Raw genomic sequence first — 15,265 nt, forward strand, 5'->3', positions numbered from 1 at the left:
CATTGAGGCACGTTATCGAATTTTCTTGTTCTAGAGGGCTCATCATCATAATTTATTGTATGAAGGGGCACCAGAGGGCACCCAATAATTTTTTTCACATGTAAAGGGCAGCCAATAAGGCACTTTCTCTCGATCGTATTCGTCACTGGGGGGGGGGGGGGGGGGGGGGGCATACTATAGGCGTGGGTGTTGCTGTTTTGCTATATGGCTTTGCAGCAGACATTATGTTCCATCGAGAATATAGGCTATAAGCCTATCTACGATTTATTTAAGCAGATTATTTATTTGTGATACAGGATTTATTTGTTATACTGATTATGAATGAGCCCTATCGGGTCGTTGATATCTGCAATAGTTAATGTTTGGAGCAGCTTTGATGATAACACGTTTCAAAGAGTTTTGTTTTATACCGCTTCTTTCTCTCATGGTCCTCGCTGAGTGACTGTTCATGGTGATTATTAAACGAGGGCGACATCTAGCGGCCAACTAAGGAACAATCTATTAGTCTGTAATGTATAGTCATACACAGAATAAGATAAGATAAGACAACAACTTTATTAATCCTCTCTCCGAAATTAACAGCCCAGCAGCAGTGGGAAACAAAGGATAAGATACAATACAATAAAAACACAAAGCGCTAATGAAAGCAAAAAAGACGCTAAAGTAAATGCTAAAGTAAAGACAAACAGAACAAACAGCAAACAAAACAAACGGTATAAACAATATAAATTATAAAGCGGCCCAGTACCAGTAGTTCACAGTATATTAAAGTGCACAAATGCAAATGTAAACAAAGAATGTTACAGGGTAACTAACAATACTCTGGGAAGAAAACGCAGATATTATACATTCATCCAATATTTATTATAAAGGTATCGCGTGAAAAGAGGGTCCTCGCTCATTTTGTTGTTCGGTGGTTGCAACCCGTTGCTATGGACGCAATGTGGGTTACTAGTCTCAGGACCCAAATTACGCCCTGCCTTTAGCAAAGCCTCAACAAAAATGTGGATAAAACATTTGCAAGAAAACATTGCCATATTTATTAAATAAGAACTCTTCCGAAAATGTCATACAGAAGTGAAAAAACCATCGCAGTCTTATTTCCAATGCCCTTTTTGGGACCTGGTGTCGTTATCTTAAGAAGGCATATGTTCCTGCTTACCGAGTGTAGTTTACGGACGACTATTGCCGAGGAGTCGCCTAACGTTATGGAGTAGTGTGTGTGCTGGTGATGATGCATTATATGTACAAAATAAGCTTCATCATTTTACAGACACTTGTTAAGTAAGCCAAATCGCGACTACGGGAGACGATGGTGGCTTTTAACCAAACACAGTCTTACTGATGTCAACAGGTTGCCGTGTAGAGGGTTGTCAAGCCGCTTAGATAGCTGGTCAAGCCGCTTGGATAGCTGGTCAAGCCGGTTGGATAGCTGGTCCAGCCGCTTGGGTAGATCGACAACACGATGAACTCATACCACGTCCTTGAGCTGGTTGGAGAGGGCTCCTTCGGCCGTGTTTACAAGGGCAGGAAACGGTTCACGGGACAGGTGAACATCGTATATTCACATGTTTATTTCAGTCAGATAGGCTCCACTTTTGGACTGTATTTGAATGTATTGTGTGACTTCTTTCTCCGTAGGTGGTGGCCTTGAAGTTTATCCCAAAGGTGGGTCGGTCTGAGAAGGAGCTGCGGAGTCTCAAGAGGGAGATCGATATCATGAGGGGACTCCAACATCCCAACATTGTCCAAATGTTTGACAGCTTTGAGACGGACAAAGAGGCATGTATAATTATTATTGCATCATTAAATACAAATCTTTGCTGTGGAAATTGTTCAAGTTGATAAGAGCCTATATCTGTATGTTTTACTTGATTATGGATAACTTTTGATTGTTGATAATTAGAACATATTTGTGGGCAATAGGTTGTGGTTGTAACTGAGTATGCAGAAGGGGAGTTATTTCAGATTCTAGAGGATGATGGCCAGCTTCCAGAGACCCAGGTATGTGATGAATGCTTTATCATTACACATCCATAAGTCAACTATACATATTTGAGTGATCTTCATTTGTTTTGTTTCTTCTTTTGAGGTGCAAGAGATCGCCTGCCAGCTTGTCTCGGCGCTGTATTATTTACACTCCCATCGAATTCTCCATCGAGACATGAAACCACAAAACATTCTCTTGGGAAAATGTGGGGTGGTGAAACTATGTGATTTTGGGTAAGTCCATTATTGCTTTTTTTCAGAATGACCACACACAACAACAAGACTCAGGGATGGGAATTGCTATTTCTATTGTTATTTTTCTACCCTTTAGTGGCATGTGTCAATTTCCATACTGAACAATTCACATGAGCTGGCGCTGGTTGGAGAATCTGCAAACTGCACAACATGTTTGGTTTCAGTCCCCGTGGTTGGACGATTGTATTTCCAAACCCGGTTATTTTCAAACTTCGAGTAACAACGCGACCCATCCATGGTGGGTCGCAGGGGGCTTAAGTCTGAGCTAGGCCAACAAGTCAGACTTTAGATATAATATTTAAAGTCTGATAGCAGACAAGCTCAAACCTGGATGAACGAGGCGTTTCGCTTTCTTTTGCCTCATATTTGTTTCCACAAACAAACCATGTTGGCTGGAGGCAGGGATCCGTAAGTGTGTAATTTGCATTAAACACAAACACAAACTCAACCAGCGGAAGTCAACTTTAAAAAGTGTCTGTAATGTTTTCACCTGAACAACGTGTAGACACTGTGGAAATACACCTTAAAATCCCAATCTGACAGCTTCATCACAGAATTCAGTTAATCTTTGGTAGAATAGCTCCGTAACTAAACAGGAACAAGCCGTTACTCTCCACCTTTCAGTTTCTGTAGACCCTGTGCCATTTCCCACTAAAATCTCTGCTATAACACAATGCAACTACTGCATCCGAGATTAAGTCAAATCCAACTGAACTCCGTGACTACTGCCCCTTTCAGTTTTGCCCGGTCCATGAGCGTCTCCACCTTGGTGCTGACCTCCATCAAGGGAACACCGCTGTACATGTCCCCGGAGCTGGTGGAGGAGAAGCCGTACGACCACACCGCCGACCTCTGGTCCCTGGGGTGCATCCTCTACGAGCTGCGCACAGGGGTGCCCCCCTTCTACACCAACTCCATCTTCCAGCTGGTTCAGCTCATTGTGAGGGACCCTGTGAAATGGCCCCCGGACGCCATGAGCGCCACCTGCATGGTAATGCTCCACCCTAGTGTGAATTTTGATGTCGTTCAGGTTTTCTGTCTTAGGAATGCCAATAAGATGAAGCTTAACAGAATATTGAAAAATGTCAAAGTGGTGTCGTGTTACTTTGATGGAAAAAACATTTGAAAAGTGGCGATTGTGGTTTGTAGACTTTCGCTGTGGTTTTGTGAAATTCCCCTCTGTGTATTTTTATTTTTTTTTATGACTATGAATACTATCAATGTTTGGCTGCTAATGGGCTGAGATATCCTGGATGCACCTAATCATGTTGTTATTGAAACGCCACAGGGGTTTCTCAAAGGTTTGCTGACCAAAGATCCCCAGAAGAGACTGTCATGGCCGGAACTTTTGCACCACCCTTTCGTGGCCCACGGTGTTATAGGTGAAGCTCTCAAAAACACCCCGAACCTCTATATGAAATGATGTTACGTGTCTACGATCTGCATCTTTCAGTGTGATGTGTTGTTGCAGTGCTGCCAGGGGACAGTGTCTTCAGCCCCCTGACTGTGGCCCCCAGCCCTGACCTGCTGGCCCTCAAGCACCAGCAACTCAAGGAGAAGTCGGCTGGTTCTGGGAAGAACCGGTTGCTGCGCAAGGTCTTGTCCCAGAGAGACAACAACCAGAACAGAAGAGAGGTAGGAATCACTGTTCAAAAATGGGAGGCATCCAATCATGTGATCTGAAGTTCTGAAAAGAAGTTCCGGCGGGATTGTGGACTATACAGGGATAATTGTGCCGGGAACCAAACCCAACCCCTTTAAACCAAACCTAACCTTAAAAAAAAACTTAAACCTAACCTCTAACCCTTAAACAAACCCTAACCCTAAAAGCCATCAAAACCCTGAAAGTCATTTCCAATTGGATCCCACATCTTTAAGAGTTGTGTTTTCATTCTTTATCAGGGGGAAGCGGAGAGAGCAGTAGAAGACCCAGGATCAAAGAGGACCTCTGCAGGCCGGCCCAACACCCTCAATGACCCCGCGCCCCCCCAGGAAAAAGAGAAAGTCAAGGACGCAGCCAAGATGTTCCTCAACCTGAAGAAACAAGCAGGCACGACTTCAAGACGCAGGTTTGCCCATTTTATGTATCAAGATATTTTTTATTATTCTATGGTCAATTTACATACATGTGTCGACCCAAATACATCAACCTTATCCTAAACCCCTATTGGTAAATCAATGTTTCATCAAACCAGCTAATGGGTACAATTAAACCATTATTTGCTGAACGGTATTCGCAAGGGTGTTCGACTACCTTTCAAAAGATACAGTGTTCGATACCCAATGTCTGAAAGACTAAACGGAAGAAAATAGTACTAAGTTGTCCTCGTACTTATGGAGTAATTGTATGTTTTGTTGCTCTGCAGGGGTCAGATCAGCAGGGACTACGAGCAGGAGTTTCCATCTGTAGAGGTTGGCCCAAGGTTCTTACGGAACCTCAGCAAGGACGGACCAGATCCTTCCCCTCTACAGGTACATGACTCTTAGTCATCATCCGGTAATACAGTTTATAAAAAGTGCTTAACGTATTTCTTTTTTAATATCATGAGTTAGGCATCTTGCTCAAAGTGCTTCCCGAGAGCACCCTAACCACTATACTGCACTGTTGTATTACAATACTTATGTTTATCTGTTGTTCCTTTGTCAGGAGGAGCAGACTGAAGTATATTGGCGGAGGTTGGCCCTAGAAACTGAACCTGGGGAGCTGGCGTCGCCGGCAAACCACCACATCATCATTCCTCAAGTGAAGAACAAATTACTGGCTTTTAAATCCCAGGTAAGGCTGTAGACAGGCAAGTTGAGACTTTTGACACAGTTGGAGCGGTATTTCATTGATTAAGTGACTGATTGATCTCTGTTTAGCTCTTGGGTGGGATTCTGAAAGAGGCATGGCAGATTCTCCTTCCGTTGAGAGTCGTCTCCAAGCTGCTTCTGAACTCTGACCCTGAGAACTCTCTTCTTATTGGCTGTGAACTGGGTCTGCCCCATCTGCTCTTTGATTTGACCAGCGTGATGGTCGATAAGCTTAGCGTTATTAAGGTAAATATGCTGAACGTCATTCACAATCAGAGGAGGGAAATCCTCACAGTGGGATATTGAATGAGATTCATGCTAGCATGTCAGCAAAGGACTCAGTACTATTGTTTTTTTGTGAAGGAACCCTGGATTGACGATGTCCTCAGTCAAGTCCTTGCAGTACTTCTAGCGTACTGGGACAGGCATGCTGAATGGACCGAAGTTGAAAACAGGTTACAGCTTTTTTTGTCTACTTTTATTTTACACTTGATTCTATTTGTATTACATAATGAAAATATGTTATATTTTTACTCAAATAATCCTGTTATTTCTATAACCTATAACAATTATTGAATTATTGCTGAAATTATTTTACATATTAATTTATTGTTAGTTATTTTCCACCATTTTCTTTCAGTATTTACAATGGAGAAAAGCAAAAATAGATTCCCTAGTGATTGCCTGCCCTCTAGTGGTCATGAATAATTTCATGCTACTTGTAAACCACTTAAAGGCCACACAAATATATAATATAACACATACCATCTGCTCTTTTACTGTAGTCCGGAAGAGTTTATGAAGCCTGTTCTCAAGATACTCAGTGAAACAGCTTCCACTCCTTCGGCAGTAAGCTCTACATTATACACCAAATATGTGTCATGAGCAGATACTCATATTCACATACCAATGGAATAGCATTGAAGCCTTGGTGGTTGAATGTGGTTCCCTTTGTCTGTCCTGTAGGCCGTGGCTGCATCAGTTCTCTCTATGTTCACCCACCATGGAGTATGTGTGGATGTTGACATCCGCACTCTGAGTGGCGTGCTTCAAAACTCTTCCCTGGACTCCAAGGTGGGAGGCTGACTGTTCTTATATATCTTATATGGTCATTGTCATTAACAATGCCATTGAATGCTTGGTCAACAATTTTGGCTCAATCCTTTATTACATAAAAACTCCCTTTACATGTTATCAAACGTTATTATTAATATAATATTAATGCAAATATCCTAGAATATCTGTGTATCCTAATTAACTAAACTTAATAATTGATGATTCTATGCCATCTTCTGTAAAATGAGCTTAGCCAACATTTGAATCACTAGCACTGGGAAAGTGAGTTTCATCAGAATACAAAATCTAAAATAACCCTTCTGCCTTCTGCCTCTTGTAGCCACAGGTCTTCCTCCCTCCAGGCTGGGGGATATGTGACGGTCTGCTGTCTCTGCTGCTCCACTCAGTCTCTGAGGTTGGACAGTGAAGCCGACACACTGGCACTGCGAAACACTGCTTCAAATTCATACAATGTTGGTTCAAATGGCCACGTCCTCATCTGTACCCCGTTCCCCTCCCAGCCCGGGAAAGGCTCTCCTTCCACCTCTCCAGGACAAGAGATTTGGTGTGATCTGTGGAGAACCATTGGTAACGCATTGGACACACAGATAAACCCTCACTTCTGCTCTGCAAAGGGTAAACATCTTACAAGCTATAATCAACAAGCTATACTTTAAGTATTCTATGATATTTATTTGCATCCGTTTTACATTGAGATTTGTTAACATGCACACTTTGTTCTTCAGGATTGCATTCCTTCCTGTCCGCCATGCTGTGTGTCTTCACCAAAGACCCCGGCCTGTGTCCTCGTCTCTTCACCGACAGCCAATCAGAATGCATACACACGTTAGGCCTTGTGCTCCGCCGTTACATGTGAGCGTTCAGCCTTTACTACGTGTGACAGTTGGCATTATTAGGTAGCAGGATGCGATGTTAGGGAGGTGGACTACCAGCCGAAAGGTTAAGGGTTCAAACACCGGTATCTGTAGTGTAATCTCCACCTTACCCCTACCTACTCATTTGTGTTTATCCAAAATGTATTTAAAACACTTTAGCAGCACACTTTAAAGTGTGTTCCAAAAAATGAAAAGTGAAAAGTAAACGGATAAAAGGTCAGTTGATAAGAAGTTAAGATAATTAGGTGGATAAAGGTGTTAAATTGGTGGATAAAAAATGCTTAATACTTATTGGTCATAGCAGTGCAGTAGTACACAGTGATGAGACATCCTTCTCCTTGTTGTAGGCCTAGGGGTTCTGATGGGACTCCTACTGGGGTCCAGGAAGAGGACCTGGACGACCTGTTGGTGCTGAGCTGTCTGCTGCTCTGCTTCCCCTTCTCCCTGGACCTGTCGCCGACGACCCGGGCCACGGTCCTGGACCTGTACGACCGCTGTGGGGTGGTGACGGGTCTCCTGCAGGTTAGAAAGCCCCCCCCCCCAATGTGCTCCCATCCACACCCACGATGCAACACTTCATAGCTCTGGCGCTGGTCCACGCACAAATGACGGCGCCATGATGCTATTTGATTGGTGCTCATTTTGAAGGATGTTGGGTGGAGTTGAAGGATTGTTTTCTGGATGTATTGTAGATGTGTTTGGGTTTGAACCTCCCCCCCCCCCCCCCCCCAGATGATCCAGATCCGCCCCCCCGCCCTGCTGGAGCTCCCCCTCTCTCTGCTGAGTCGTCTGCTCCTGTGCGACCCGGGCCGCTTCGTTCCCCTCCTCACGACGGCCCCCGCGGAGGGGCCCCAGGGGCCGGACTTCTTCTTCCGCCCTGCCGGCGCGGACCCCCGACAGCCAACCCCGACCACCCCCCGGGGAGGCCCCGCCTCCTCCGCACCCAGGACGGCCAGCTCCCTGCTGGGGGCCCTGCTGCAGGGCGAGGGGCCCTTGGACGCGACGGCGGCGGTGGAGCTCCTGGTGCTGCTGGCCCAGGTGGCCCGGCGCCCCCCCCCCGGCCCCCGCCTCCACCTGGACGCCCCCGTGCTGCGCCGGGCCCTCGGTCACCCCCACGATCAGGTGAGGGCGGCCGCCTGCAGCCTGCTGGGGAGCCTGAATCCGTTCGGCCCCGCGGGGCCCCCGGCCCTGGGGCCCGGCGTGTTCAGGGAGATGGCAGACGGCCTGCGGGACCCCTGCGGCCCCGTGCGGAGGACGGCGTGCCGCGCGGTCGGGAGCTGGCTGGGCTTCATCGGGGAGGCGGGACTGGATGGAGGAGGAGGGGGAGGGGAAGGGGAAGGGGAAGGAGGAGGAGGAGGAGGAGGAGGAGGGGGTGGAAGAGGAGGAGGAGGAGGAGGAGGAGGAGGAGGAGGGGGAGGGGAAGGGGAAGGGGAAGGGGAAGGAGGAGGAGGTGGAAGAGGTGGAGGAAGAGGAGGAGGAGGAGGAGGAGGAGGAGGAGGAGGAGGAGGAGGAGAAAGAAGTGGAGTGGACGAGGAGCCGGGGAGAACGACAGCGGAAGCCTCGTCTCCGGCCCCGGGGCACAGGGCGGAGCCGCAGGGGGGGGGCGGCGGCGGCTGGGCGGAGGAGTCGTCGAGGGCGGCGCCCCTCCTGCTGTCGCTGGTGACCGACCCGGACGCCCTGACCCGGCGCCACAGCTGCGCGGCGCTGGGGAACCTGGGAGGAGTTCACGGCGCCAGCGGGTCCAGAGCACCCGCGGCGACTGCGGGGGAGGCGGACGCGTTGCGGCTGCTTCTGGCGGCGGCGTGCACGGACCCCCACGGCGGGGTGAGACGCACGGCCATCGCCGCGCTCAGCGCCTACAGCCAGCGGGAGGCGCAGCGGCAGGTGATTGGACCGCACGTGATGGATGCGATGCCCGCGTGATGCCGTTTTAATCTATGATTAATTAATCTTTAGATTCCAACCTCGTCGTTTGATTGAAGGCTTATTATTATTATGGATGTTTTTTTTTTATTTTGTGCTCTGACTTCACTTCTGATTGTCGTTTAAAGCCACAATGTTTATTCTGCAACATTCAAGATTCACTACAGTTTGTAGTTCAATAAGTGAATTCGTTTTTGCATTCTTAAATAATTTTAAATGTCACAAATGACATAGGGTGGAGCGACGTGAAGGCGACTGAATGACTACATTTCAGTAAATTAGTAACCAAATAATAAGCAACCAGAACGTATTAAAACGGGGACCATGGGTACAGGAGAAGCTATCTCATTCAAACACAAAGCGCAGCACAAAAATGATATTTCAGCCAAGCAATGTATTGAAGAACTCTTTGTGTTTGTGTTGAAGGTGCTGGTGTCTCTCGATGCGTATGAGAAGGTCCTGCAGGCGTCACACACTGCACCGCCACACTGTGACTACAGGCAGCTCATCCACCACCTCAAGTGACCGCTGCCCTCCTGGGAGACATCGGCAGCACTTCTGTTCCTCTCAAATAAATGTTGTTCAAAAAATAAAGTTGGTGCTACTTCCTCCGAACATTAAACAAGACGTTCTGGAGGGGCGACACCAAACCTGGTGTCACGTATCGCGGCCTTATGAGACGTGGACCAAACCAAAACGTGTCTTGATTGGTCGAGTCGGTGGGGAGGAGCTAACGAAGACTGTGGCCAAGCACATGCATGAGGAACATGTTAAGGCCATGCAGGATAGCCTAGGTTTGGGTATTTGACTCCCAGGTGAAAAGTTCTGGATCAGACCCAGAAGTCCGCAGACGTCATTGGGCCTATCTGTAACTGATGCTTATGTTTTTTTTTTTTTTTTTTTTTTTTTTTTACTAACTTAAGTCACTTTGGATACATACGATATCTATGACATTGATGTACAACATGATCTCCCACTCACAAGACATAAGGTTGATTAACATGTATTGCTCCATGGTTACCAGTTCGACAGGTGCCGCCAGCAAAGCCTTAAAGCAGATAGTTTGTGTCAGTGTATCTTTTTGTGTGTGTGTGTGTGTGTGTGTGTGTGTGTGTGTGTGTTCTAGTCAGCCCCTGCTTGCGTCATTCAAGGCCTGAAACGACTCTCACTGCTGCTGATGCTGTTGTTTTTTAACAGGCCAAGTTACCTTCAATTACACGTCTAACAACAAGAGGGACACAAACGCTAACAGGCTCCATGTTACACCTCTATGAAGCGACTCTTTCATGTGTATGCTTATCTCGTATTTTTTTTTTATGTTTGACTAAATGTTATGAAGCACATTTGATGGTAAAACACTGACTTTGACTTTGAGATTGTAATATGAACAGTCAGTTATTCAGTGAGTTTCTCAGTTAGCTAGTTGGTCTTTCAATCAGGTACTTGGCTATCAGAAACCATGATGTTAGTGTAATAAATCCAGAAAAATAAATAAAGGATATTCAAACTTTGGGTCTGGCTCCTGTGTCTGACATTTTTGTGTTACAAAAAATGGAAGCATAACGTTCCTTAATCTTTGACTATTAACATGTTACTTTAAAAATATTAACCAAGATTAATTCTCAATGGTATGGATCAAATGCAGCAATTTCTCACTTTGTCTGGTTTTCACACACACACACACCGCACGCGCGCACACACACACACACACACACACACACACACACACACACACACACACACACACACACACACACACACACACACACACACGCAAACACACACATCATGCCCTAATTTACAGATATTCCACTAAAACGTTAAATTGCAATATGCTGAAATAGTAGAACAATTCTTGGTGGATAGGTGTACCTGAAAGGTTAATCCTACAACAGGCTATAAATAAAATCGCTCCGCATTCCTGTCAAAATATAAAATGCAGTTTTGTTTATGCGGCATTTTTGGGGGGCTGTTAAACTGCCGCATGTTGGTCGCCTGCATTCGGCCGTATCGAACGTTTTTTTTTTTTTTTTGTCTTTAAAGCCAATTGTCTTCTTTCCTTCGACCAAATTTGAATTGTATTATTTATAGGTCTGAAGAAAACACAAAAGGACCTTTTCCCTCACAACCATATTATTCATGTGGTATTGTCGCAATTCCAATAAATCTGATATTTATAGATAAATGTTTTTGTTTTCATTTTGCCTGCCACTATTATTCTATTGCAAAAAAATAACATGTGTGTTGGCTTCCGTCCTGTAATACGAGGCATCCTGCCCTGAGGCGGACTTTAACACCACACTTTACACTGAAAATAATCATTCAGATGCTCGACAATAAAGGACAATCGAACGTTCAGAGAGGCCAAATCGACCTATAACGAAAGATTCATGTAGGCCTTCAAAATGTTTGATCAATTCATCCGTTTGATGTAGGCCTATTACAGTTTTTTTGCACTGCAGAAAAGCTCTTAACAACGAAATGTTGCCACAAATCACTTTATTAAAAAATCAGCCAAGCAAACAAAGCGAGATGGAGATTAAATGAAACAGAGTGAGGCTCATTTACAGTGACCAGTGTCTGGTGCTCCGCGTGGGACCGAGCGCCACATAATAGGGCGGGATGACGTCTGATTGATTGATTGATCAGGCTATGGGCCTGCATAGCAGGCTATGGGCCTGTATAGGTTATGGGCCTGTATAGGCTAGGCTTGTATAGGTTATGGGTTGAGGCCAAAGACGTACAAAAAACGCATTTGGCGCAAGATCGTAAACTTTCCCATTCACGTTTTTTCACAGTAGGATATTTAAGCTTTTCAAACAAATATAAAGTAGGCCTTTATTATTATTATTCGAACTTATAAAAAACCCATTCACAGTTATAGCATCAAATATCCTCACACACCAAGGCTACAATAATTGCGAATATTAAAACCAAAAAATGCAATAAAAAAAAAAAAAAATACTATTTCAATTTTTTTACATTTCTACAAAGCAAATGAAAATCCCGTCCCTCGGTAGCCTATACAAAAATGTATTATAAATGAGTGCATAACAGTTATTAAGAAAAACTTTTTTTTTTTTGAGAGACAACTTAAAAACATGCCGGAAAGCTTTGTCGTGTCAAACACGACTGGAATGCATTAAACTCCAACTTCTGTCACACATAATTAGCAAATTGAAAGCAATTTGCAACAAATTGCTTTACCTGAGCTCACAACTGATTATATTGCAATTTGCAACTAAAAAGTGACAGGCTGGCAACTTCACAACATATCTCATCCAAAGCACTTTGCATCGTCGCGTTTTCTTTTGGTTCCTCAACATATTCTGAAAAACACATTTACAATCTCTGCTTGATTTGAACTTATTACTTCGTTTTTTACAATGCACAACATTTAAATCAAATCATATTTCTAACAGAAAAAGATAAGGAAAAGTCATAGATGTTTTTCTCACTGATTTGTAGTTATTTTATTCTTCAATTATGGACTATCATAAATCAATAAAAATGAACCAAACAACATTATTATAATTATTGCCATTCAATGTTAGTTGCTTTTCAAGTGGCCATAGAAATAATTTCAGAAAAATATTAAGATTGTCTTTAACATTGTGCTTCAAAATTCAAACGAAACCGACTTGCAAAACATATTGCCTGCACTTATCATTTAAAACATGACATAAAAAAATCAAATAAAAATATCTAAATATTATTTCACTACTTTAATTACTGACATCAACTTGATTGTAAGGCTGTCAATGACAAATTACTTCTATTTTATCTCAGGATCTGTGGTCGATTCAACTTGACATTCTTAAAAATGATTGTCATTTAACATTTCAGTGTCACAGTGCAGACTTGAGTAATTCATTGTGCGAAAGCATTGGACAAGGAATAGACCGTTGAGTTACAAATTGAAAAATGAAATAAATAAATAAAATAAATAAATACATAAATAGAAACAAAAATACATGCATTTACTCCACCTAAGCAGGAGGGAAGACAAAAATGTTATCTGGGACAAATGACACAAAAGGGTTCCCTGTTTATTTTCTCCTTGGTTGGGACCGTTCTTCTCATGCTGTGGCGGTGTCCTGCTTGACCCTCTGGCTCCTGGCCTTGTACACCTCAATCAGCAGGTCCTTCACATACTGGATCTCCCGCTCCACCGACTCTGCCTTGTCCCGCAGCTCGCGGTTCCGGCCCTCCAGACCATGCAGCTGCTCCTCTAGCGTGTCCAGCTCCGCCCGCTTCCGTTGGCGATACCTGCAGCGCCAGGGGGAGGGGGGGGGGGGGGGGGGGAAACCAACAACGTTAACCATGACAACGCGGAAATTCGCATTTGGAGTGAGTTGTGGATTTGGACTTTGGGTGTGGTTTGTGGTGTACGAGGCAGGGCACATCAAGGCACAATACCTGTGAGCGGCCGTTTTGTTCTGGTCCCTCTTCTTCTGTTTGCGCTCCCCGCCTTCGAACGGGAGGTGGAGGTCCAGTTCGTACTTCACGGCACAGTGGTCGTCGGTCAGGCTGCAGTCGTGTCTGTGCTCGGGCGACTCCGAGCCCAGGCTCTCGCGGCTCATCAGCAGGTACTCCGGGGTCGGGTCCTCCGCGAAGCCGCAGCGCAGGTCGTGCTGGCCCGCCTGGAGGCCCTCCGATTTGACCTGCTCGCTGATGTTGGTGAGGAAGCTCTGGTAGTCTTCGGACGGCAGCGTGGGAGGCAGGTAGCAGCCGCCCGCCGCCTTCCAGGAGAGGCCGGCCTTGGAGGCCTCCCCGCCACTCTTGTTGGCGCTGCCCGGCGCCTCGGCCTGGACGCCGCCCATCTCTAGCCTGCCGCCGTAAGACAGCACGTCCTCCTTCTTGTGGGCCTCGTGGAGGGGGGCGTCACAGGGAAACCCTGCAGGGGCAGCAGCAGCAGCAGCAGCATCGTCTACGACCTTCCCACTGCTCTGGATCTCCTGAACTAGGCAGTAGCTCTTCTCTTCTCTTGGGGGGACGGGGAACCTCAACTCCACGGCGTTGCCCAGGCAGTAGCCCCTCTCCACCGCCTGCTCTGCTTCCACAAAGCCATAGTTTCCATTGAAGGTCACCGATGAACTACCTGAGTTGTTGCCTTTGGAGCTCCATAAGCTATTGTCGTACTCCTCGGCTAGCCGCGCCCCGTCCGGAACTCTTTTGCGACCACACCCGCTCGGACGGCTACAACTGTACGGGGCGTGTCTGGGAATTTTGGAGCGGCCAATGATGGGACCACCACAGATGCTCAGCAGGTCCACCTCTCCGGTTGCCAGGGTAACAGGAAGAGAGCCGGAGTCCAATTGGTTTGAAGGGGCGCCTGTCGCATAGGGTGACGGGTGGCAGCATGGTGGAGGAGCGACAGGCGGGCTGGCTTTGTCGCATTTTCCGAACTTTGGCCCCTTCTCTGGCAGGGGCTCAGAGAGGAAGTAGTCCTCCAGCTGTGCCAGCTCCTCTTGCAGTAGAGAGGTCATGACCTCCAAGTCGGAGGGCACCTGGTTGTCATTTTGGAGGGGTGAGGGGGGGAGGGAGGCGTTGGGAGGGGAGGGAGGGTTGGGGAGGTACGAGGAGAAATCAACTTCTTCTGTCATCCAGTCTGAGAAACCATCACCTATTGGGGGAAAAAGAGAGAAAAGGTAAGGATTCATCACTGCGACTCATCAGCAAAAACCAAAACAAAAAGTTGACAAATGAGCGGGAGGCGTCAAATAATGAACAGAATCGCAATCATGCAACGTTGCTGAAATTAGATGTTGCTGAAAAAAATGCAAAAAAAAAAATCAAAGCGATCGAAGGAAGTGATGGAAATAATTAGTGGTAGTAAAGTTGCGACATTGCCATAGATCCCACATAGCTAGTTTACTACTTACTGGTCTAGGGGAGGAATGTGCTGCAGTGCCGTGCCCACCTGAAATGGGGAAAATAAAAAAGCATACTTCGAGCAACTCACCAATTAAGTGCTGACTCTCCTCTGACACCTCCCCCCTGCACCCCTGTGATTGGTTGAGGTTAGCCTGTGGGTGAGCGAGAGCGAGGGGGTCTGCCGGGCAGACACGAAGTGTCTTCCAGACAGGAGCCGATGCTGCGATCATTTTGCCTCTTGGTGTTTTGATTCAGTCCAAGTGTGGGCGTGTGCTGTGAGCAGGCAGGGTCTGACAGATGAGGAGCCTCCGACTGCTGGACTGGATGGGCATAATGAAACCTAGACGGGACACAGTTGGTGGGGAAGTCCGTTATGACGACGCCTTGACAAAACACACGTGCGCCCTTTACCTGCAGTGATGGGCGAGCTGTGGATTTTGGCGGTTTCTGTGAGTGTGTCACTTGCACCGGCATTT

The 15,265-nt window shown here is 46.2% G+C and overlaps 2 protein-coding genes across 2 annotated transcripts in view; one reads left to right on the forward strand and one right to left on the reverse strand.

The window, feature by feature from the left end:
- The first annotated feature begins 223 nt into the window (after nt 1-223).
- On the forward strand, nt 224-10,424 carry stk36 (serine/threonine kinase 36 (fused homolog, Drosophila)). Its single transcript, XM_060056226.1, has 21 exons — nt 224-1,549; nt 1,642-1,782; nt 1,927-2,004; nt 2,093-2,223; nt 2,983-3,235; nt 3,533-3,626; nt 3,716-3,879; nt 4,147-4,313; nt 4,611-4,716; nt 4,892-5,020; nt 5,107-5,283; nt 5,401-5,492; nt 5,823-5,886; nt 6,004-6,111; nt 6,434-6,508; nt 6,615-6,729; nt 6,840-6,966; nt 7,337-7,511; nt 7,722-8,288; nt 8,457-8,873; nt 9,339-10,424. Exons 1-21 carry the CDS (start codon nt 1,466-1,468, stop codon nt 9,435-9,437), a joined length of 3,363 nt encoding a protein of 1,120 aa, XP_059912209.1. The 5' UTR covers nt 224-1,465; the 3' UTR covers nt 9,438-10,424.
- Nucleotides 10,425-11,394: 970 nt separating this feature from the next.
- atf5a (activating transcription factor 5a) overlaps nt 11,395-15,265 on the reverse strand; it is a 5,159-nt gene continuing 1,288 nt past the window's right edge. The window contains exons 2-4 of the mRNA XM_060056656.1: nt 14,878-15,129; nt 13,332-14,538; nt 11,395-13,181 (exon numbers count right to left, since the gene is read on the reverse strand). Of these exons, the coding sequence (XP_059912639.1) occupies nt 12,992-13,181; nt 13,332-14,538; nt 14,878-15,019 (1,539 nt within the window). The 5' untranslated portion in view covers nt 15,020-15,129 and the 3' untranslated portion in view covers nt 11,395-12,991. The remainder of the gene's footprint in view (nt 13,182-13,331; nt 14,539-14,877; nt 15,130-15,265) is intronic.

Source organism: Gadus macrocephalus, chromosome 7, assembly GCF_031168955.1.
Source record: "Gadus macrocephalus chromosome 7, ASM3116895v1".
Taxonomy (NCBI): Eukaryota; Metazoa; Chordata; class Actinopteri; order Gadiformes; family Gadidae; genus Gadus; species Gadus macrocephalus.